This window comes from Rosa chinensis, chromosome 5 (assembly GCF_002994745.2).
Source record: "Rosa chinensis cultivar Old Blush chromosome 5, RchiOBHm-V2, whole genome shotgun sequence".
In the NCBI taxonomy this organism is placed as follows: domain Eukaryota; kingdom Viridiplantae; phylum Streptophyta; class Magnoliopsida; order Rosales; family Rosaceae; genus Rosa; species Rosa chinensis.
This window is the reverse complement of record NC_037092.1, coordinates 1,599,695-1,624,118: the sequence shown is the minus strand read 5'-3', so window position 1 is coordinate 1,624,118 and position 24,424 is coordinate 1,599,695. Positions and strand designations below refer to the sequence as shown.

The 24,424-nt window shown below is 37.1% G+C and overlaps 3 protein-coding genes and 1 long non-coding RNA gene across 4 annotated transcripts; 3 read left to right on the top strand and 1 right to left on the bottom strand.

Moving 5' to 3' along the window:
- Positions 1-18: 18 nt before the first annotated feature.
- LOC112165782 lies at positions 19-3,583 on the top strand. Its single transcript, XM_024302429.2, has 6 exons — positions 19-577; positions 667-753; positions 1,355-1,447; positions 2,257-2,411; positions 2,497-2,607; positions 2,787-3,583. Exons 1-6 carry the CDS (start codon positions 61-63, stop codon positions 3,369-3,371), a joined length of 1,548 nt encoding a protein of 515 aa, XP_024158197.1. The 5' UTR covers positions 19-60; the 3' UTR covers positions 3,372-3,583.
- A 128-nt stretch (positions 3,584-3,711) lies between these two features.
- On the bottom strand, positions 3,712-7,274 carry LOC112165780 (rhamnogalacturonate lyase B). Its single transcript, XM_024302425.2, has 15 exons — positions 7,197-7,274; positions 6,985-7,106; positions 6,665-6,715; positions 6,394-6,516; positions 6,196-6,315; positions 5,971-6,112; positions 5,710-5,880; positions 5,469-5,624; positions 5,276-5,382; positions 5,102-5,192; positions 4,872-5,013; positions 4,609-4,765; positions 4,411-4,527; positions 4,207-4,330; positions 3,712-4,109 (listed from the first exon to the last, which is right to left on the bottom strand). Exons 1-15 carry the CDS (start codon positions 7,236-7,238, stop codon positions 3,837-3,839), a joined length of 1,938 nt encoding a protein of 645 aa, XP_024158193.1. The 5' UTR covers positions 7,239-7,274; the 3' UTR covers positions 3,712-3,836.
- Positions 7,275-7,997: 723 nt separating this feature from the next.
- LOC112202088 (L-ascorbate oxidase homolog) lies at positions 7,998-11,955 on the top strand. Its single transcript, XM_024342995.2, has 8 exons — positions 7,998-8,318; positions 8,438-8,547; positions 9,639-9,909; positions 10,019-10,124; positions 10,250-10,595; positions 10,765-11,133; positions 11,227-11,305; positions 11,500-11,955. Exons 1-8 carry the CDS (start codon positions 8,178-8,180, stop codon positions 11,710-11,712), a joined length of 1,635 nt encoding a protein of 544 aa, XP_024198763.1. The 5' UTR covers positions 7,998-8,177; the 3' UTR covers positions 11,713-11,955.
- A 627-nt stretch (positions 11,956-12,582) lies between these two features.
- Positions 12,583-16,738, top strand: LOC112202087. The gene is made up of 11 exons (XR_002937118.2): positions 12,583-12,707; positions 12,833-12,915; positions 13,171-13,278; positions 13,422-13,548; positions 13,660-14,615; positions 14,729-14,802; positions 14,961-15,057; positions 15,133-15,797; positions 15,909-16,147; positions 16,233-16,395; positions 16,481-16,738. It is a non-coding gene; the product is annotated as an uncharacterized LOC112202087 (long non-coding RNA).
- The last annotated feature ends 7,686 nt before the right edge of the window (positions 16,739-24,424 follow it).

Genomic DNA, 24,424 nt, shown 5'->3' with positions numbered 1-24,424 from the left:
CCTCTGCACAAAGAAAGCGCTAATTTTTAAAATTGGGCCTCTGCCTTTATACCCTCCACAATGCTCTTCTTGATCACCGCAAAACTCTTCCACATAAAACCCCCACTACCTTTCCCAATTCTTCATCTTCTTCCCCACCATATCACCATAAACCCTAGAAAAACCCCTTACATTCCCCCTCCAAAAATGTCCTGGCAATGCAAAAATTGCACCTTTCTCAACCCCAAAACCCTCTCATCTCCAAAACCCACTTGCCAAATCTGCCTATCTTCACCTCCCCAATCCCCATCTTCATCTTCCTCCTCTGCCTCAAAATGGGCCTGCAAGGCCTGCACTTTCTTGAACCCTTACAAGCGCTCCAGCTGTGAGGTCTGTGACACAAGGGCCCCAATCTCGAGCTTCGAGGATCTGAATGATGACAATGGAGATGAGCTTGATGATCAAGTGGGCTCTGTTTTCTTGCCCTTGCAGAAGTGTAAGAGGAAGAGGGTTGAGGAAGATGTGGGTTCTGGGAATGGGTTTAAGGGGAGGAGGGTTCAAGACCCAGTTGAGGTTGCTAAGGAAATTACTGTATCAGGTTCGTTTTTGATCTGGGTTTGATTTGTTTTTGTGCTAGTGTGCTAAAGATGTTAACTTTTTTATTGGTTGGTGTGTATTTATTCAAAGACCCAGTTCAGGTTGCTAAGGATTCTGCCACATTGAATGCGTTTAGAGGAGTCAAGGTGTCTGATAAGAAGAAGATTAATGTAACAGGTTTGTTTTGATTTGTTTAATCTGTATTTGTTGGGTTTGATTTGTTTCCTGCTCTAATTTGGTGAAGCTGTGAATGATAAAGATGTGAACTTTTTTTTTATTGGGTTGGTATTATTTTATTAAAGATGTGAGCTTTGGTAATGCAGCTGGAGGTTTCTGCAGTTTATATTGGGGTAGATCTATGAATAGGTGGAATGGCTGTTATTATAATGGCTATTCCAAATTTCCAATTACTCCAGTAGCCATTGTGTTGTTATGTTGACTATTTGTTCTTTGAATTAATGTCTCTATAAATTGAGCAGTGTCTATCGAAGTTAAATATTACCATTTTCTTATGTATACTTATAGTCAAAACAGATTTGCATGTTTTGATTGATAATCTGAAGACTGCGTTTAGGTACTACATTGTAGACAACTTTAGGTCAATTCAGAAGTCATGATTTGGCTGGAATCAGTTTGACTGCTATTCTAGAGTTGTACTACTTATGCCTCTCTTGAAAATGAAAGATGCTGTGGTTGAGTTTTTACTTTGAAGTGTTCCCGAATGTACTCTATGTAACCACGTTTGGTTGCTCACTGTGAAAATGTTTAATGTTTGCAGAGAGCACTAGTTCAGTTGAGTCTGCCAAGGATGATGCCAAATTCAGTTTGTTTCGAGGAGTTAAGGTGTCTGATAAGAAGGTTACTGTATCAGGTTGGTTTCGAATTTTAAATCTGGGTTTCATGGACTTTGATGTGTTTCCTGCTCTAGTTGGTAGAAGTGTGAATTTTTTCCATTGGGCTAATGGTAAAGTTATGAACTTTTTTCTCTATGGGTGAGGCAGCAATAACACATGAGTTCTTCTATTTACCAATCACCATAAACCAAAGAGCTTGTCCTTAATTGTGTTATAAAATGCAAATCACAAATGTAGTTTTAGGTTATTGCCTTTTGATTGTCTTATGTCGTAATGTTCAATGTACGATGAGTCATTAGTTTTATCTTTCAGAATTCCCAGGTGAAAGATTCATGTATATTGGCTCTATAAAAGGATAGGTCTCTGGACAGGAATTCCCAAGTAAATTAGTATATTGATTCTATTGCCATGTTCACCATGTGTTCTTTGAATAGAGGTCTCTGGAAGTTGAGAACTAGCATATATAAAAATATTACTATTTGCATATGTATACTTAGTATTCAAAAGAGAGTGAAACATTGCATTTGTGGTCAAGATTGCCATTGCTACCAGTGAAAAGGAATAAGTTTCCATGAAGTAAAGTTGCATGTTTTGACTGATCATTATAACTCTGTGTCTAGGTGTGTTAAAATAAGACCATTAGAGACAATTTTGGGTGAACTCAGAAGTCATCATATGGCTGGACTTATTTTCAACTGTTTAGCTTCTTTACTAGAGTTGTACTTGTAATGCTTGTCTTGGATTTAGAAGCTGCTGTTGTTGAGTTTTTCCTCGCATGTACTCTGTGAAGCACATTCCTCGCTCTGAATATGTTTAATATTTGCAGAGAGCAGTAGTTCCGGGTCTTCTGGAATGGGTTTGAGTACGCTCAAGGTTTTGACTTACAATGTTTGGTTTAGAGAAGACTTAGAAATGCACAAGAGAATGAAAGCTATTGGTGACCTTGTCCTACAGCATTGCCCAGATGTCATTTGCTTTCAGGTTAACCTCTCCCTCTCAAATGGAAAGACAATTACATCTAGCCTTCGTTACAACTTTTGTCTGATGTCCTATCTTTTTTGTGCAGGAGGTTACCCCTGATATATATGACATCTTTCAACAATCTAACTGGTGGAAAATGTATCAATGCTCAATTCCAAATCAGATGGCGATTTCACAACCTTACTTTTGCATGCAGGTGAAACCTTGGTATCTCTTTTGTTTTCACATGCCAAGAACTGTATATACTTTTCTACGAGTATCTTGCTTGTCTTGTCGTTTCTTTTGTTGTTTGATCGTCTTCGGCTGATTTCATTAGTTGTTTGCATGTTTTAGTAAACATGAGATCATCTGACAAACGAATATGCACTTATGCAGTTAAGCAAATTGCGAGTGAAAGCCTTCAGCTGTAGACCATTTTCATACTCTGCGATGGGGAGAGAACTCTGTGTCACTGAAGTTGAAGTACAGGGGGACAAACATCTTGTTGTTGCCACTAGCCATCTTGAGAGTCCTTGCCCAGGCCCTCCAAAATGGGATCAGATGTACAGCAAGGAACGTGTAGATCAGGCAAAGGAGGCCCTCAACTTCTTAAAGAAGAACCCAAATGTGATTTTTTGCGGTGACATGAACTGGGATGACAAGTTGGATGGCCAAGTTCCTTTACCTGACAACTGGATTGATGCTTGGGTAGAGTTACGACCAGGGGAAGATGGATTGACGTATGATACCAAGTCCAACCAGATGTTGTCTGGTAACAGGTCACTGCGGAAGCGACTAGATCGATTCTTTTGCTGTCTGCACGATTTCAGGGTGAGCAAAATTGAAATGATTGGGATGAAAGCAATACCAGGTCTCTCATATATCAAGGAAAAGAAAGTGAAAGGGGAGATTAAGAAGCTGGAGCTCCCTGTTTTGCCTAGCGATCATTATGGCTTGCTTTTGACAATCTGTGGCCAGTAGTTTGGCGAAGTGTGAATCATAGAGTTTATCCTCGGATTCATGTTTTTTTTCTTTTGCAGCAGACTGGCAGTCCTTCCATGCATGCTTTGCATGGTATTTTGAGTATAGAAGGTGGCTGTTGCCTTCACATTTTGTACGTAGGAAGTTTTGTGGATGAAACAGTGCACTTAATGCAACTGCCAATCTGAATGGTTAGTATTTTGTTTGGTCTCTGTGATTCTTGTTATGGGAATGCCTTTCTTGCATATTTCAGTGATCTTTGCCCCTCATCTGTAACTTACATTGGTAATGATTATAATTTGAATAGCTTAGAAAATAAAAAATAGAGAGGATCATGTGCCTCTTTTATTACAATGATTTGTTTAACGTGATGATGCTACAACAAATCAACCAGTATTATGAACATCTTTGCGAAACACTAGTTTCAGTAGTTTGCCATAAAATGATTTGAATACTTCATAGTTTCTACTCAATAGGGGGGTATAAGCTTTTAGGGCTCTCTGAAGTTGCAGGAGCTTCTAGTCTTATATAATCATAGAGAACTCCACAAAGTGAATTGCCACCCCTCGCCTGTGTGAGAAAAATGGAATTATCTCCCTTCACCAGCAATGTTGAGGGAAAGTTGGCGCTGAAAAGGCAATAGAATCCATGAATTCCATGTCGACAAACTGTGTTGTCTGTGCCCAAGTTCAACTCTTGAAACACCAGGTGCCCTGAATCCATATAGTTAACATGGACCTGCAAGCACACAATTAACATGTAGGAATGAGTAAACTTTGTAGTTCTGTTGTTTTTTGTATCAGGTGAGAAGACTTTTGCTGTTTGTTATCCGTACCTCAAGGTCTGAGCGGGTTGCTGAAGCAATGGACAGTCTCAGCTGGTAAGTGCCAGTAGTTACTGAATTGAGATTGAACTTGATTGTCCATGTTGTTGGAACATACTTATTCCCTGGCCCTCTCCTGTAAAATTCAATTGTTTCTTACGTTTGCAACTAGAAGAAAAGCATTTTGGGTTATGAAGGAGGAGAGTAATTAACGACCTGTCCACATGAGCAAAGAACCAGTCTGTTTTGGGATTACTGATTCCTATAGTGTAGATTTGGTCAAGTTGAGGATGTATGTCAGTGTATCTGTCCCATAAGCCATATTGTCTGTACCTGCAATGTGAACAATCCAGCATGGAATTGTAAGATTGATCAATTTAACTTGATTTTAGGGAAGGGGATAGATTTACTTACTTTTCGGGGCTGTTGATGAACAACTTGTTGACATACATTGGGTTCACATCCGGAACAAAGTCACCTATGGCTGTTCGATCAGGGAAGCCAATCTCCCATAATGTTGGACCATCTCTTGGGGGAACATAGGTCAGATTCTGAAGTTCTGTTTGTTTTCCTGAGGCATTTTTGAAAACAAATGCATTTAAGTGATGCTAGTTTAGGAACATTTATTTTTGTGATAGTGTTTTGTATGGTTTTCGTTTGAAGCTTGCGGTAAGTACCTTCAGAGATAGTGATTTGTTCTTTGTGAAGGTAATCACCCATGAAACCAGGAACCCAGCCATGAAGTCCATATACTCCAGGGATCACATTCTTGATATTAAAGTTTCCATTTGAATCTGTTTGTACCCAGAACTGATAGCCCTGCGCAGAAGTTAAATCTCAACTGTCTAAATTAAGTGCACAAGTGGAAGATCAACCTGTACATATTTAGCGTCTGGTTAGTAACTACCTTGCTTTCAAGTTGCCATGATCCTGCAGTAGTTGCAACCGAGAGACCAATATAAGCATTTTTAGCAGGAATGAGAGAACCCGAAATATACCTAGATTCATGTACACAATGCAAACAATGTAAGTAGTAGACACAAAATTAGTGTGGTTTGATTAACTTAGATCGATTACTGACCTGTCCTGCACTAACAATCTTCCAGAAACTGAACCGCGGTCTTTTGCAGCAACATAGTTGGGTGACGAGACAAAATCATAAGGCCACACTGTCTCTTCAAACAGCCTCTAGGATAAGCCAAGTACAACATCAACAAGTAAGCAACTGAACTTAAGCAGCACAGTTCTGCTAGCTGGAGATGAATAATCAGTACCTGTTTCTTTGCATCTGTCCATAAATTGTGGGCTTTTGATGTATCTGGTGTTGAGTTAAGGTATATAAAGACGGGTCCAAACACCTTCTTCCATGTCTCTCCCTCTTCGAATTGAGCTACCATATCTAACCCAAGATAATGTGTTCCCTGAAACATCTGTTCCACCACATAGAAATAAACTTTAACTGATTCTAATACCATCTGAGTTTATGTAAGACAGTTTAAGAGTGATTGCTTTTACTGCAAGGCAGGTTGGACCAGTGTGAACTGTGAGGTTTTGCTTTGTAGGTCCTCCATTTCTGAACTCCTGGCTCGGAAGGATGGTCCAAAATCCGATAATGGGGCCAGAACCTATCCATCCATGGAGTCCACTATCTTTGTTGTCCATCGAATACATATACTTATCGTCAACCTGCATTCGGCCTCACGCAAATAGCAGACTTTAGAGATCAATGTACTTCATTTGATTGTTGGAATATAATGATTTCAAGTATGCACACACCTCCCCTTTGAGATCTGGATTTATGGGATTTACTAGCAACACTGACTCTGGTACAATTAGTTGCTGGCCTCTACCTGGAAGCAGATCCTCAGGCATAGGCATTACCCTTTGTTTCTCATCTGTTATTGCCATGTAGTGGAACCTAATACAAGTTTAAACCAAAGAACTATCAATACAAACACAAACAAGAAACCATTTAACTTGGGAACTAGATAGACATTTTACTTGTCTTTTCTAAGCTTAAACACCAGTCTTGTCTGAGCAAGATCGAAAGCCGGACAACCAGATGGCCGCTCATAAATTCCATAGCAGTAGAAGCCTGAAACACCAGTCCTTACTATGTACCTAACAAGTAATCATTTTATCAATAAGAAAACCTTAACAGAAGAACTGAGAACGTCAAGGTTTATGTTGAAGTACAACCTTATGTCCACGGTGAGAGGCAAATCTGTGCTTCGAGCTGACCATGGATCGTAAGTGTTCTTGAAGGAAACCTCTAAACTTTCTTTGTTCATTTGGACAACACTATATTCACCTCCTTCCAATCTGTAATGCACAATGGATCAATTAGTCTGTGATGTATACTTGGACTATTTGACCTATTCATAGTGTAAAAGGCAAGTACTAATCAAAATTGTTCAAGGGAACAGAACATAAAAAGCAAATTTTTTGTCTCAGTGGAGGAAAACCATACAAATGGTATCTGTCTTGGCCTCCTGGCAAATTCCAGTTGATGTCCCAATATCTGCACATTAATTTAGATGAGTGTGACAAGTAAAAAAGTTTATCTATGTTCGACAATCATTGTGTCTCAAAAACTTGAAGTTTTTAGGGAATGAACGCATAATGTTTATCAAACTAACACTTCTCAATAAGCTAGGAGTAATAATCATGTGCAATATCATATGGGCATAAGAAGAGGGATTCTATGCTTCTGTAATTTTCACAGTTCAAATGGTCAGCACAATTCTCTTTTTGCCATAACAATTTTGTAACGTAGTTTTAGAAGGTTACCCTCGACTTGATTCATTGGACTTAGCATCCAGAAGGTTGTCCATTCCTCCATAAGCAATGCCAATTATATACCCTTGAGGCTTCACAATTGTAAGCTTCACCAACCCATTGTCCATTGTAACCTATGCAAAATCAACACCCAAATTCCAATAAATATAGGAGAGAGTGATAGAGTTGTACACAAATATTGTTCAGAAACACGATCAACTTACATAAGGACCTTGGCTGCTCAATTTCATTTTCTTCTTTGCCATTGCAGAAACAGATCAGTGTCTTCCTCACCTTTCCTCTTACCCTTATAGTAAGATTAATACAGAGACTATCGAACGTCATTATGTTCAAGAACAGCTAGTCGTTGGTTACTCCGTTACTATGATACAATTGGTGTTAAATATAAGAATCAAAGTCCATTAACTCTTTCTAATTATAACAAGAAACACCCAGTTTAGTTCTAGATTATATCACCAACGACAACATAGTTGAGGCATATCCGATTGTGCTATAGCAGATGTGGCGAAGTTTCAATCAACATTATTATAATGAACTACTACCACCAAATGCATTGCTCTTTTAAAATTTAATTTGTCAGATGCTACTGAATCATTAAAACTAGGCGATTTTAAATTTTACTCTTGTCTACAAGTTGGGATCTTTATATATCTTAAACCGTGACAGAGACTCACTTAAAAATTAGAGTAAAACTGTAAAACAATCTGAGTGAAATAGTATAATCTTTTCTCTGCTAAACATGATAAAAGCTCATTTCTTTTTGTCATTATAGGCTTTAGGTACAGAAGTATCCACAATTGCAGTGGCACGTGAAACGGGTAACTTGGTAATTCCAGACTTCCTGTTTTGGATCCACTCAGCATTTTCAACGGACTGTGATTGGGCAGTGAAAAAGTCACATGCACCACTTGACCTCACTCACTGTACTGAAAGAATCCACTGACAGCTCACAAGAGACATCTTCTACTGTTCTCTTACTTGCTTACTTATATGACTCTGCTCCACAGAAGCGCACCCACATTTCTATCTTAGAAGGAAACAAGTTTGAGCAAGATTTATAGTCAGATTTGGTGAGGGAGGACCATCTCTCTCTACCTTTTCTTCCTATAGATCTAAGCTGCTAGTACTACATTGGATTCATTGTTATAGACATTCTTTAACAAGTTTTAGCATTGTAGAAGAAAATGAGAGAGGGTAAGAATTATTGTTTTTGCATTGCTTTGGTGCTGGTTTTAGTTCATGGCGCTAATGGTGAAGACCCATATAAGTTAATCACCTGGAAAATCACTTACGGCGACATTTATCCTCTTGGTGTTAAGCAACAGGTATACTTGTGCATTTTCATAAAGCTGCTTTCTTTGAAGAATCTTTACTGGGTTTGGGATTCAAAGGAAAGTGCTTTTTGCTTTTCCACATAACTAAAAAATGTGATTAACTGATGCAGGGGATCTTGATCAATGACCAATTTCCAGGGCCTCAAATTGATGCTGTGACAAATATGAACTTGGTTATCAGTGTGTTCAATTACTTGAGTGAACCATTTCTTATTTCTTGGTAAGTTACTCTGCTTTTGCTCTCCTTGCTTTGAGTTCTGTTTGTTTGCTGGGAAAATGCTGAATCTGGGTTGCTTTAGTTCTTATCCTAATTCTTGTTTTTTTTTGTTAAAAAGAAGAAGGTTTTGCTCTCTGTTCAATAGTTCACCTCAGCCAGATCTGTTGTTTCAAAACTTTTCATATAGAAAATTCTTCCTCTCTCTTATTGTTTCTAATGACTAGTATGTCCTTTGCATTTGGACTAGTAAGTATGGCTCGAGTGTATTAAACTTGTGATGTGGGGGTTAGTTTGGTAAGTTGGCATCTGAGCATGTTCTTGATGTTGATACTGTGAGAGCAGAAAAAGAATGCAACTTTTTCCTTTTTAGTGACTTTTGTCTGATTGGTTGTGTTAAGTCATCTTCTAAGTCACAGGCATTCATTTAGATCTGGTTTTTGCTAAGAATGTTGTTTAATGGTGAAATCTTAGTTATCAAACTTAATCACCTAGATAGGAAACTATTGCTTCTGCACCAAAATCCATTAGATTAATATATTTCTGCAACTGAGATCTATGATAGCATGATATATCTTATGCCCTCATATCATGTCTCTACCATTGATATCTCATCCTTCTTCACATGCTAGATCTATTCCTGTCCACATCTACATTTTGTTAAATAATAAAGATACAACATTTAAGTTTAGGCACATAAATATTGTAACCCATATGAGCTACAAACCTATAATCACATTCATAGAAATGCATTTACTGTTTTAGCCCCACTGGCCACCCCAAAAGCCCACCCTAGCAAATAAAAGAATCTAGATTCAACAGGAAGTCACCTTCACAATTTATGATCAATAAACCAACATTCAAGTATGAGAGAGGTGAGTGACTTCCCATTTAATGTGTTAGCTAAGAAAAGGTTGAAGGTCAGAAAGAGACAACTGGTTGTACTAGGTTTCTTGAAAACAATGTTGACTTTCAGCTCGAGTCCATCATCATATGTAGTTGTCTCAAACTTGACACACATTGTTAGCTCATTTAAATTGAAGTGATGTCATTAAGGTGCAACCTAAGTTTCCTGTTCTGTGTGTATTGTTGTATAGGGATGGTATACAGCAGAGAAGGAACTCATGGCAGGATGGAATGTATGGCACTAACTGTCCAATTCTACCTGGAAAGAACTTCACTTACAATATCCAAGTGAAGGATCAGATTGGTAGCTTTTTCTACTTCCCCTCATTTTTGTTCCACAAAGCCGCTGGAGGCTTTGGTGGCATCAGAATCTGGAGCCGTCCTAAGATTCCGGTTCCTTTCCCTAATCCTGCTGGAGACCATACTGTACTAGCTGGCGACTGGTTTAAAACTAATCATTATGTAAGCAACTGATTGATTAGCATTTCATTTCATTGTCACATACAATGTTTCAAACACCATTTTGGGTCCCTTCTTTTATATTCCTAATGGTCTCATTTTCAAAATTTAGATACTGAGACGATACTTCTTGGAGCGTGGTCGCAATCTTCCCTTGCCTGATGGTCTTCTCATCAACGGTCGTGGATGGAATGGATACACATTCACTGTTGAACCAGGTAGGTGTCTAAAAAACAACTTCTTTATATCCCACTCTCAAAAATAGTTCTTAATCTTTGAACTTATAAACTACATTTTGGTAATCATGTTTTATCATAATTCAATCCGTGTGCATTCTATGCAGGCAAGACATATAGGTTTAGGATATCAAATGTAGGGCTTACTACATCCCTTAACTTTAGAATTCAAGGACATAAGATGAAATTGGTGGAGGTGGAAGGATCTCATACACTTCAGAACACATATGATGCACTTGATATCCATCTGGGGCAGTCCTATTCTGTCCTGGTCACAGCTGATCAGCCAGCTCAGGACTACTACGTGGTCGTCTCTTCCCGCTTCACCACCAAGATACTCACCACCACAGCCATTCTTCACTACAGCAATTCGCGCAAGGGAGTTTCAGGTCCTATCCCTTGGGGGCCTACCAATGAGGTTGCTTGGTCCCTCAACCAAGCAAGATCTATACGGTACTTAAACAACCTTGGTTCCTAAGCTAAATCTTGATGCATCCATTATTGTTGAATATATATTCCACATGGTAAATGCTGGTACATGTCAAGTCTTTCATATGGTATTTCTATAGGATATGATGTAAATTTGCTTACATTGATCATATTGATGGTTGTTTTAAACCAGATGGAATTTGACAGCTAGTGGACCAAGGCCTAATCCTCAAGGCTCATACCACTATGGAATGATCAAGCCAGCCAGGACAATTATGCTTGCAAACTCTGCACCCTATATCAATGGCAAGCAGAGGTATGCAGTCAACGGTGTCTCTTATGTTCCACCAGACACTCCTTTGAAACTCGCTGATTACTTCAACATCCCGGGAGTTTTCAATCTCGGAAGCATTCCTACCAATCCTCCAGGAGGAAATGGTGGCTACCTGCAAACCTCAGTCATGCACGCCAACTTCCGAGAATTTGTTGAGATTGTTTTCCAAAATTGGGAAGACTCTGTGCAATCATGGCACATTGACGGCTATTCGTTCTTTGTACTGGGGTAAGAGTAAAGATCACACAGTTCGTTTCGTGTTCCAAAATAGTACTTGTCTCAATGTTGTTTGATATTTGACAATGGTGGGACAATCTGCAGGATGGATGGAGGACAATGGACTCAAGCAAGTAGAGCACGGTACAATTTGAGAGACACAGTTGCGCGCTCCACTGTTCAGGTAAGAAAAATATGAGTGCAATGCTAAAGGGGTCACATTAGCTAGACATATTGCGAGGAAAGTGATGAAACCCACTGAACCTTGCTTTCCAACTACTGTGATTGCTAATGTGACTTAAAAATGTGATCCTTCTAGCATTACTTGATGCAATGTGATTTATTATTGACTCGAATTGATTGGGGTTTTGTGTGCAGGTGTATCCAAAGTCATGGACTGCAATCTCCGTGGCATTGGACAATGTGGGAATGTGGAATGTGAGGTCTCAGAATTGGGCAAGGCAGTACTTGGGACAGCAGTTCTATCTGAGAGTATACTCTCCTGCTCATTCATGGAGAGATGAATTACCAATTCCAAGAAATGCTATTCTTTGTGGCAGGGCAAGAGGTCGCCACACCAGGCCTCTCTGAAACCTCATGAATGACTTAGATGCATAATTTGATGCATAATTAGAAGGCAAAAGTTATGTCACGAGAGGGTGACATAGCAGTTTTAAAATTAGGCGAGGACTAATTAAGCATCCTACAAGTTACTGGGTGCTCCTGTTGAGCTTCTGAAATTTTTCTTTTTGTTCTGTTATAATGGAGTAATATGTCCAATGGGTTAATCCATTTCAATAATAGGAAGAACTCCACTTATAAGATTGGTAGCGATTTCGTTTTCATATCAAAAGATATCCCAATTCTATGAGAACCAACTCCGAAACTTTAAAACATACAAGATACGTATTTAATACCTTGATTTCTTATAAAAAAAATATAAAAACTGTTGAAATTGGATTGGAATGGCTGAAAGAATCAAGACTGATTTCGATCTTTCAATGATTAATGAATGGTTATGTAGTAATTTTTTAGTACCTATAAATTTTTAGAGAGTCTATATTATCCATCTGTTGGCCCTTAAAGTAATCTTTCTTCCAACTTTGGCTGTAATTTTTCAGCGTCCATAATTCCATATTTCAAAAAATATTTGTATCGAAAACTTACTAATTCCATATATGTGATACAAATATTCAATTAGCAATTAGTGATAGATCATCTCGTATTAATCAAGAAAACTGGTTGAATTACGGTTTTGTCCTTATTTTGTAATAATTTACAGAATTGCCATCCGCTTTAGGTATATAAAGCCCAGCAGCTACGGTTGTAGGGTCCCTTTCGTTGGAAGCCTCTATCCACGCCCTGACTATTCTGTCTTTGTCCATCAACGGTCACGATTCCGAGTTCGAAACAATCTTTTTACTGGTTAGTCTTTTTACCATTTCAGTTTCAAGCTCATCTGCTTTTGATGAATATTTTTGTTGTTCTGGGTTTGTCTTGATTTTGTTGCTGGGATGAAAAATATGGCAGGGAATTGAGGAGGTTGTTCATAATCCATGGTTGCAAGGACACATTTCATACTGGTGGTAAGTATTGAAGTTTCCTTTTCTGATTTGGTACACACGTACTGTTGTGTATGTACTGATGTGACCAAGATATAAATGATTGAGTCTTTGTGAATGTGAATGAGTGGTTTATGCATACATGGCAGGTTATTGTTGCTATCTTTATCTTGTGGGTTCTCATTGGACCAGGGGTCTGATCGAAGTTCAGTTCATCAGTGGAAGGGTACAGGTATGTTGGGTTGAATTGTGATAACTGCATTCGTTGTTGGTTTGTTGTAGTTTCTATATAAATTTCCGTAAAGCTACTTGTTTTGTTTCCAAAACTTGCGTAGCTCTAGTGGTGGTCACTGTCATTAAAATAGTAAAAAGAGTGCTCAATTATAATATAACCTTCATACTTGATTATTAGTCAAATGTTTGCTGACTGTTGGCTGCTGATTGTATAATTTCAAGGCATTTATATGTTTTTGTAATGGTTATGCAGATGCTGTTGTTTTGAGCTTTTTATAGTAAAGGTGAGAAGCCGTAAGAAGCACACTTTTCGATTGTTATATATAATGGCTTCATCATCGAGGACAAGGGATCGGTTTAGGTAAGAAAGAGAATTCATATGTATTGAATTTAAATGTTGTAATTTTAAGTAGATGAATTCTTTATTAGCTTTGCTAGGACTAATTAACCATGACTGTTATAATTGTTGATCGTAAGAATGATTTTGATTTTGCTGTTTGCTAGTATTGAATTTCAACAAGTTGAGCAGAGTATGATTGACAAAGAGGTGTTGAAGGAGTACGTCGATGGAGTTGGAAACCCAACACCTGAGGTAGAAAACCAGCTCAAGACCAATTTGTCCTACCAGCGGGTGAGTTTCTGTTTAATTTTCTTAATTAATGTTTGATTAGTTAAAAGTGATGTTATAATTATGTGTTCTCAGATTACTTCACTAATTCAGTTGTATATCTTATTATTATAGGTCCTTCAGGCACGCCAGGGAGTGCCATATGATCGTCTAATCCGCGTTCAATTGTGGCCTCCTTCTCCGCCCCGTGATGATTATAGGGCAACTGTGAGGTATATAGAATACACAATAAGTCAACTTAAGAATGGAATCGTTTCACTACAGATGGTAGATTCGGCTAAGGAAACGGTACGCCGCCTTAGATCGAAAGGATATTCCAGCTTAGATGAGGATGAAGCAATCACTCTAAAGGACAGCATTCACTTCCTTGGTAGGCTAGAAAGCACCCCCTCTCCCTTCAGGGAGAGGTTTCTTAACTTTGCTGAAGACATCCCAAGCCGCGTCCGCTGCCTCCGTCAAATGCAGGAAACATTGATTGATCAGCCAAATCTTGTAGAGCAAGAGAGACAATGCATAGCTGAAATTCAAAAACAGAATGCATGCCCGCGCTCTAAGAAACCAACAGTTTGATGAGGAAGAAGTGACGGTCATTTGTGAGAAGGCTAAGAGAGAAGAGGAGAAAGAGGTTCTAATCACCAGATTGGAGGACATTCGCTGCAATGTGACTGAAATTTCCACAGCCTAGTCTTATATAGATGGTGGGAGGATCTGAAATTAAAGTCTGAACATTTTGCTGCAAACTGACTTTTTAATCTTGTATTGGATTGTTAGGAGTATATGGTTCCCACTTTCTAGTGAACTTTCTAACATTTGGATTGTAATGTTTGACCGAGTTCCTCTACTGTTTTCTGAGAAAGAAATGCATATAAGATCACAAACTGGTCTTATACTCTTATGGCCCTGTATATTTTTGCACATCTATGATATAATGTAGTAACATTATTTATTCTTTGAGAGGTTCTAAGCAGTATAAACGAGTATATAAAACTTTGTCCGATAGGCAACTTTGGCCAATGATTATACAGCATCAATCAACCGTGTGGTGTGGAGTCCTGATGGTACTCTTTTTGGTAAGTGTTAATGGTGTTGTTTATGTATTGCTTATTCTCATTTTAGAAGTTGACCCTGCTAAGTAGATGTTTTAAAGAATTAAAAAATGTTAACTCTCAGGTTTATTCTACAGGTGTTGCAGACTCTAAGCATCTAGTTCACATATACTCCTATCATGGTGGTGATGATTTAAGAAATCATCTAGAGGTTTGTCCATCAAACTAGTTATCTCATCAAATACTACTTTATTAATTTTTATTTTTTTATCATTGGTCTATTTTTTCCATTTTTTTAATTTTTTTTTTCAGTTATCTTAATTCATATGGGTAAAGATTGACTTAAGCATGGGCGTTTCTTGTTTTCAGATTGAGGCACATGCTGGCAGTGTTAATGATCTTGCTTTCTCAAATCCAAAACAAACAGCTCTGTGTTGTGACTTGTGGCGAGGATAGGGTTATCAAGGTATGATGACTTGCTCTACTTTAGTCTCTTTCTGCAGGTTCAATGATAGTTATATATATGTTCAATATTTTGCAGGTGTGGGATGCTGTCACTGGGGCTAATCAGCATACATTTGAGGGCCACGAAGCACCTGTATACTCGGTGTGTCCGTATGTCAAGGAGCGTATTCCAGTAATATTCATTTCATTTATCATGTTGATAACAATGTAGCATGAAAAACTTGCTATTTGTTTTTTTGGTTTTTGGTCCTATCTCTGCTATTGTGTTATTGTGTGCACACTACTTTCCAGTCTTTGGGATGCACGGATGGAAAAAGCTACTCAAGGCATATAGATTCAGGATATGAGTTGATAAATATAAACCTTTGTACAGATATGTGATCGATCCAAGTTAGTCTTATTCTTAGTAGATGGGGACAATATGAAACAAATTCTTATCATAATAGAACAAACAATTGGAAATTGGAATTGGGGGATCCTAACAACAATAATTCCTATGTTGTTACAGTTCGTCGTAAATTGTAACTTTAGTTTCATGTTTAATAAATTGCACAATATTGATAATTATGTGTCTAAGTTCTAATATCCTACTATATTTCTTCTTTCCGGCCAGTTTATTTACTCAGCAGCAACTGATGGAATAATATAGGCATGGCTGTATGATGATGTGGGCGCAAGAGTTGACTATGATGCGCCAGGACATTCGAGTATCACTATGGCATACAGTGCTGATGGAACAAGGTAGGCATAATATCTGAACGCTTTACACAGTCTTTTCTTCCATTAATGATGCGATGTTTGGTTTTCTTATGTATAAAATTCTGATGGACGTCTAATTTCTGAACATCACAGGCTATTCTTTTGTGGGACAAATAACGAAGGAGATTCATACTTGGTGGAATGGAGTGAAAATGAAGGAGCTGTAAAGCGTACCTATCATGGTCTTAGGAGGCAGACTGTTGGGGTTGTGCAGTTTGATATATACCACCAAGAATCGATTCTTGGCTACTGGTGATAAGTTCATGGTTAAATTCTGGGACATGGACAATGTTGACCTTTTGACAAGTACAGATGCAGATGGTGGACTGCCGGTAGGCATTACATCATTCTTATTTATTTATTTTTTCAATAAAGTCGTTCTTTCCAACTAATCATCATGGTCTCAAAATTCTGCAGGCTTCTCCTTGTATTAGATTTAACAAAGAAGGAATACTGTTAGCTGTCTCAACAAATGACAATGGCATTAAAATTCTAGCAAATTCAGATGGAATTAGGTTGCTGAGAACAGTGGAGAGGAACATTTGATGCTTCCAGAGCTGCTTCTGTGGCTGTTGTGAAGGTAAAGTTTCATTTTGGCTTATCTTCAGATTCGTTAGCTTTCTTTGGTGGTGTTCACAATGTGCGTCTGCTTCATTAATATGCAGGCCCCAGCAATAGGAACATTTGGATCGTATTAATAGAGTAGCAACACCAAATCACAGCATCGCTCAATTCAGGCTGGGGACTACTGACAGCGCTAAGCCAACTATAATTAATATTTCAGAAAGAGTGTAATGCAATCTATTATCTCCTCTACTTCCAATTTCCAAGTATAAACACCAGACAACCTTTCAATATGTAAGTCAGTACTTTTGGCAAAGTTCTATATGCATGTATCAGAAGCTTCATTTCACTAATGAGATTTTTTTAAGGTTTAAATAGTGATCCCCATTTAAAACGTATCACTTGCCAATAATACAAAGTAAGAAGACAAATTGTACACTTTCTTATATAGGAGAAAGTTTGAAGGAGCCAAAAGAGGTAGAGGTAAAAGAAACTTTACCCTGTCCCCGCAAGGAAAGCTAAAGGAATCATGAGCTCCCAACCATTAATAGTCATGCCGCAAAAAATAAACCCAATTACCAAACACGGTAGAGGTAAGACTGCCGAAATTTCACATACCAAACTGATAAGGCATCCTCAGCATCACTAGGTACCCAGTCATCAATATTGGGATTACCATTTCTCCAGGCTGCATTAAATATTAAGCAACAATCTATTGAAGATCAATGTCAACCCAGAAATTAAAAAACATCTATGTAGAGAGAAGAAAGATAACCCAACCAGAGCGTAACACCGGAAGCAGAAGAGAGTTTGATGAATTGCAAAGCCCAGAAAAGGCTTCCACATCTTTGGCTATAGACCAAATATACACAGCACCGTCGGCAGATCCAGCAGGAACATAATTGTCATCTGGACTGATTATTGTGTGGGGAAGATTATTGTGTTGGTGCATTAACCTTTCTGCAAATCCCAAGCTTTAATTGTACAATCATAGGCTGCAATCACAATGCGACGACTTGAGAACTTACTCACATCTACAGCTTACAATTTATCCATGTGGCCAGTGAGAGTATAGCACACTCTCCCCAAGTTAGCACGCCAGACATACAATTGACTGCTTGCTGCTCTATGATAGATCTATTATCATAGGTAATGGTAATGTCAAGAACAGAACCAATGCAACCATGAAGCATATTATTCAAAGCCCCTGTGGTTGTATCCCACATTTTGATTGTCCCATCATGTTCGCCAAAAATCAATTTCCCTGACTTGTACTCGAATAATATGGAAGCACAGCCACTGCAATGGGCATTGATCTTGTTCTTGCATGTGGAGGCATTGGTTGACTCCACGAAGTACTCATGCAGCACCTTCTTCACTTTGGCGGACCACACCATCTACTTGCTACCTGGTAAGTTTTTGCAAACCGCTGATCCGCTCAAGCATATCTTCATATAGTGCGTTTGCCTAAATGAAGTAAGATAGCATGAGTTAGCCTCATACAAAAACTATTTAAAAGAGGCAATAAAATCATAATGAATTGACTTTCAAGAAAGAAAGAACTTCGACCCTCTTTGTACATACTCACGGACCATAACAGTAAAAACAAAGTAGTCCTACCACTTAGAAGACTTGGCTAATAAGATGATCTGTGGCAATTACATATTCTTTTTGGAGACTTTGTGTCAAATAATTATAAATACTGGTGAAAGAAGGGTCAAGCCCATGCCTAAAGGAATGCACTGCTATTCATTTGCGATGCTAGAATTTATAAATACCATTGATAGTGGCAAGAATATGTAAGCAATTAAAAGCATAAATAATTGGCATAGTCATCCAATACAAAAATAAGCAGGTATCAAAAACCGTCAACTAAGGTTAGTATATAGCTATACATCACACCTTAAAGCAGCAAACATCTACTTCTATCAAACACACAATTTCAGGATAAATTTCAGCATGATATTCATTTTATATCAGGCTCCACACACTTCAACTGCATAGGCAGATGCACACCACTCACGAAGTCTTCACAGGATCTGCCTCGTATTCCCAGCTTCAACTCTAACTGAAATATGAATATACAGGGAAATTTGGGAAGACAGATTTACTTGGGCTGTTCTTATTCTTTTTGTTCATTTTTCCTAGTTTTGAGGTGAGTCACTTCGATAGTTTTGATTATACTTTTGTTATATCTTTTCTTCTGTGATTTGGCTTTGGAAATTTAGAATTTTGGTTAGCTTCTGAATTAATTGTTTGATGGCATGTTAGTGTACATAATTTGTTTATCTGTTTATGTTAGCTATTTTTCTGATTTGATTAGAACGGTGTCGATGTTCTTAGTAGTCAGTAAATCTTATTTATGGAAGGTCTTTACATGTTTTAGGGGTTTGGGGAATGTGGTAAGCCCTGTTTAGATGCCACTCGAAGGAAAGATTTTGGATTTTCGTTAGGAATTCTCTGTGGTGTTGTTCTTGTTATTCATTTAGTTTATCAGGTTTGTTCTCTGCATAGGGCATTGTCATGGTTTTCTGTTGGCTGTTATTATTATTGTATCAAAAAGTATGATCAGTCAAGCTGTTATTTCAGGTAACGGCATCAAGATTAGTAGTCCTATATTTTGGGTTGCCCCTGCATGGTTGAAGATAGTTTTGAGCACTTGAAATTTTATACGTTTACTGTTTGTGAAATTTTGATTTATTCAGATTTGATGTATATGAATGATTTTTGATTTCTCTTGGATCTGTTACACACTATGGTAAGGCTACCAATGTAGATGGAAACTTTCCACCTGCATGGATAGGATATGGGAATGCTTATTACCTTTTCTTTCCTGGTGGTGATCTTCATTTGCCAAAGCATTACTTCAGGGATGAACTTGCTTGGATATTGATGCTGAAAAGTAAATAAGGATCGACATAAAAAAACAGAAGAGGTGGGATTATCAGGGAAAGAGAATTGAGAATGGAGTCTTAACATTTGAAGGAAGACTTTCTTGGAAGAAGAGAATACTGGCTTTTGTTTTTTAGAGCATTAGAATAAAAATTGGAATTTTGGAACTTTGGGCGATTAGCCTAGGCCAAAGGGTGACAGAGAGCCTAGCACCAAGGATCCTTTCTCTATATGGTTTTTCATTGATGAAGGATCAGCAGCTGCTCAAGGCAAAAGTGGGGGGACTGCTTTCTGGGGCTGCTGTCGTCATGTAATGTCTTGATCTCTTTTCTTTTTCTGAATTTCGGTTGAATATATAGATGTTCATTTTATTTTTACAGATCATACTATGCACGTTTCAGGATTAACATGAATTGGAAGTGTAATATATTTCATCAAGACTGCATCCTGCGTCTTTACATTATTTTAAAACGGAAATATATAGTTTACAAGTATTACGTACTTCCCCTCATTTGGGATTCTGCTAAGCTCAAACGTAATTGAGGAGATCTTCCTTCATTGGAATACTTTCTTCGATCATTGGAATTTCAGTGAATCTTTGTGCCCATTCATGAAGAATATACAACTCTTTTGTATAGGAGTCTTTTTGGGTCTGTGTGTCATTTCTTTACTCAGCTAATTTTCATCAAGTTAAAAGGCTTTTGTTGTTTTGATGGGTTGACCCCTTGACGGATTGACTGAAGTGTAAAACCATGGCATCAACTGAAGTTTTTTCTGTTAGGCATTAGTAATATGAGTAGTGGTTTTAAAATTTAAACTAGGTTGAGAACCTACGCGATGCCGCGGGGTAGATTTACTTTAAGCTCTCGTGTTCCGTATGTTTTCAGTTTTTGGTTGACAAATAAAATCAATATGCATGTATTTAAATGAAATGAAAAATATGCAACATAAGTTAAACGAAATTGTTTAAAAATCAGTTAACATTGTATATATAAATCTAGTTCTAGGAGTCGCATTAATGCAGTCATTATACAAACTATTTATACTATCAAAAAATGGTGGATTTCATTTCATTACAGAAGATCACTTCATATAAACCATTGTCTTATCAAAAAATGGTTGTTGTGGCAAAAAGCATTGCTATGTAGGAAGCAAAAAGTATCTACCTGGCTCCATTGTTCTTCTATTGACACTATTCTAAAGATGGTCATTCAAGTTTTCAATCTTGCTTGGCATGCACTTGATGCAATTTTGTAGTCTTTGGGCTTGTATTTTGAAGAATTGAGGAATAGATAAAACGCTATGTAGTTTTTCTTCCACAAGAAATATTTATGAAAAAGGAAATCATCCAATAAACTCTATTATGATTGGATTCGGCCCAAAACCGACCTAATTAGGCCCAACCGCTATAGAACCAAAGTTGATAGGTAGGCCAAAATCCGACTGTTTTCTAATCCTAATATAGAGGGCACATGTTTGAAGTACTTTTTAATACTATTATGTAATGAAAATGAATAAGCAAAATGAATTTGTTAAATTAACTCTCGTGGTAAATAAAAAAAATTAACACTCATAAAGTTAGATGGATAATTCAATAACATTTTTGACATCAACTTGTTTACTAACTTTTAATTAACCATTCATGCGACAAATAATGTTGAATGACATAACATCTACTACATTATTCAAATTTTAAAATTATTTTTATTATTGTTTTTTGGAATTGCAAAACCTTAGACTCTAAACTTAAAAACTAATCCATGTTGGTACTAAATTTTTATGTTCTTGTGACAAAATATACGTTACTCCATGTACATGCGAGTTGATGCTAATATTTTTGTGACAAAATATTTTATTGACATGGGATGTTGAGATTTTTTTTATTCATAAATAAATTTCTAAGGAAATGACCATCTCCGGCACAAGCGGTAAAGAAATAAAATTACTGCTCTGGTTCTCCTGACTGTGTGACACAAGTGTCTCCTTAGCTCAAACCAAAAAAAATATATGTATATATATATATATATATATATATATATATATGAAAAAAAAATTAATTAAATTTCGTCGTTTGACTTAAGTTCTACCAAAACTAGGGATTGGCCTCAAACTCATCAGTCCGTCATTCAAACATATAATTTCTTTATTTGTTCAAACCAAAGTTATAACCAAAAAATGAACTGAACAAGACATAGCCAAAGTTGAAAGAGTATAAAACCAAACCGAAAATGAACTTTCTATTTTGGTGAAAAGTAGATTTGCTCAAGTGTTGAATTGTATCACCAAGATTTGGTATAATAAGAGTATAAATGGTGAAATAACTTGCTTAGATATGACAATACCTATTGTAACATAAGAACTTAGAGAAGATATATTCTGGTAATATGCATTTTAACATTGAGAAGGTTAAAGCTTTCCATTTTTAGAACCTCAATGTGGAAAATGCTAGTATTAATTTTTTGGTATGTACTTTCTTTGTTCTACTTATTTATTTGAATATGCGCCTCCCTAAATAGAAATAAGCGCTTTGTATTAATTAAACGCCCAAAAAGAATATCAAACAAAACACAGCACTTCATCTCATTACCTTATAACAGATTCAAAGCAATCATCAGATGTTGAAACAATTGCAATTTTCTTAATAGCACTGTACTTTTGATCAAACTTGTTTTTGCAGCTTGCCACAACCCCGAATGCTCCGGAACCTTGAAAAGAATAGAGTATTTTTGTTATAAAGACTACCCTAAACAATGTGACATGAAGATAAGTATTAAGAAATGAATCAGTTATTACTATACTTTTACCTTCCCGCAACTTTTATGATGAATCATTTACCGTTTGGTCACTAGGGGCGTTTGGATAGCACAATCATTTGAAGTTTTGTTCCAACTATTGCAATCTTACTCGTTTGAAGCTTTTTATATACTGTTTTTTTATATATATTTAAAGCAGAACAATACATAATGACCATCAATGATTTACGTAAATTTGGTGAGAGATTGAAAAAACTGTACTCAAATTGGGAAGTACAGCGATTGAACCTTTGGGGTTCGTTCAATATTCTAACATTTGCAATGTCTGGAAGACCAAAAGAACAGAAGATCAAACGACTAACAGACAAGAAGGCCCAAAGACGGAATGCCCAATGTCTTAAAGCATCAATTCTGTCCAAATGGCTCTTTGGCAGGGTACTTTACGAAAGTATCTTTGTTTTCACAAGGGAGCATATTCATTGCATGTGCATCCGCCAATGTTTTTTCAATATTTTGCTTAGTTTTACCTGATATGCAAGTAAAGCTGACAATAACACTTACTTTTGGGCCTTCAACCCTAACATATGTAACGCTTAGGGCCTGAAAACTTTAATTTTCAAGGTTCCTAGACTAAAAAAGTTTCATATCAAGATGAGGAGACAACAACAAATAATCAAACTTTGTTCTTCAACATTCCTAAGCTGAAATGTTTCCTAGTCCGGCCAAAAATCTTTTCTAGGATAACGTTTCTCAATTTAAGCTCAAATGTTTTCAGAGATCTTTTTCATGGGTGACTTTTCCTTGTTTGACCAGGCGGCTCAACTTTTCCTTGTTTGTTCGTCATCTGTAGTAACTTCAACGCTGGTCCGATTTTGCTTAAAATCATTTAAAAATCATTATCTGACCTATTCTTATTTTGAAAGTTGTCATACCAATGCTGAGCAGTCTCGAATACTCGATAGTAGTTCATTATACAAACACCCCCTCAATATCATTTGGAGTAAAAAAAAAAAAAACCATCTAGTTAGATGACATATTGAGGGTTAGGGTCATTTTTCTTCAAGCTCCTAAAGTGAGAAATTGATTCATCCACAGTTTCAAACCTCTTTATCACTCCAAACGAATATTATTTTGGAATGTATTCAAATAATCCATAAGAAATATTCTCATCCGTGACATCCATAGTTGAAATATGGAAATGAACGTCTAATGAGTGCAAACAAACTTATGCTTCATTACTTAAGTGTTTTATAATATCAGTTGCATCCATTGTTAAAATCACAGAATATTTCAACTGACAGTTTTTATCCCTTTTTAATCAAACTCCTAAACGTATGCTCTTACTCTACTCATCTCCATGGCCAATTTATCAAGCTTAGATTCAAATTGATAAAAAAAACTTAGACTCAAATGTCGTGCACTAACAACCATCCTATCGCTTTCTCATTTTATTATATAACATATAAATAAGTCTTTAGTTTGTAGGTACAATTCTTGTACATATCGTATTGGCATTCCCATACAAAACTATGACAAAGCCCTTTACTGATCTCGGAGAGCCACAGGTAATTGCATCTGCATATGCATGGGATTGCAACGTGTGTTGCAATCCCCGAGTCAGCTGTCAGTTTTATGTGGAGTCCGATTTTGGAAAGTAGGTTTTAGGTTTTATGTAATTATGTCTATAAAAGATTTTTCTGAGTATTAAAATCGTGGTATTGATGCCCTAGGGTTTTTAGGACTTGTCTTCCTAATTGATTTCCCTTAAGATTTGTTGGAGTTCATATATGGGAAGTTTCTTTCCAAATTAATTGGGAATTAGGGTAGAATCTTTGCATCATCTTTGAGTAGTTGCCGCAGGTCTATTATATGAGCAGAAAAGATACACGGTCTGCACACACATCTATAGAGGCAAGAATTTTGATAGAGTCTTGCATGTTTGTTTGAGTTTGTGTCTTCACAAGGAGTCAAAACACTTGGTCCATGTATAAGTGTTTGTGATCATAGTTTCATATGCATAATACTCTCTCGAGATCAGTAGGGAGACTGTGAAGAAAGAAGAACAAGATTTGAAGATCGTTCAAGTGAAGGAGTTCTAGAAGGAAGACAAACTTTGTATTAGATTTTGTGTGAATCTTATAGCCGAGCTAGTGCTATTCAAAGTTTGTACAAGAACATATCATTTTCAATATGATGATCTTTATTTTGGGTTCTCAAGAGTAAGAGCCCCGCAGTGTTTTTAATCTCATACTTGAGGTTTTCACTGCGTAACCAAAATCTGGTGTTTGGTTCGTTATTTCTGATATCTGCCCAGTAAGGATTGATCAGTGCACTGCAATCCCCGTTTTCCAGAAAATCATATTCTGTCCTTGTATTTTCATTTGGCATCAGAGCAGGTTC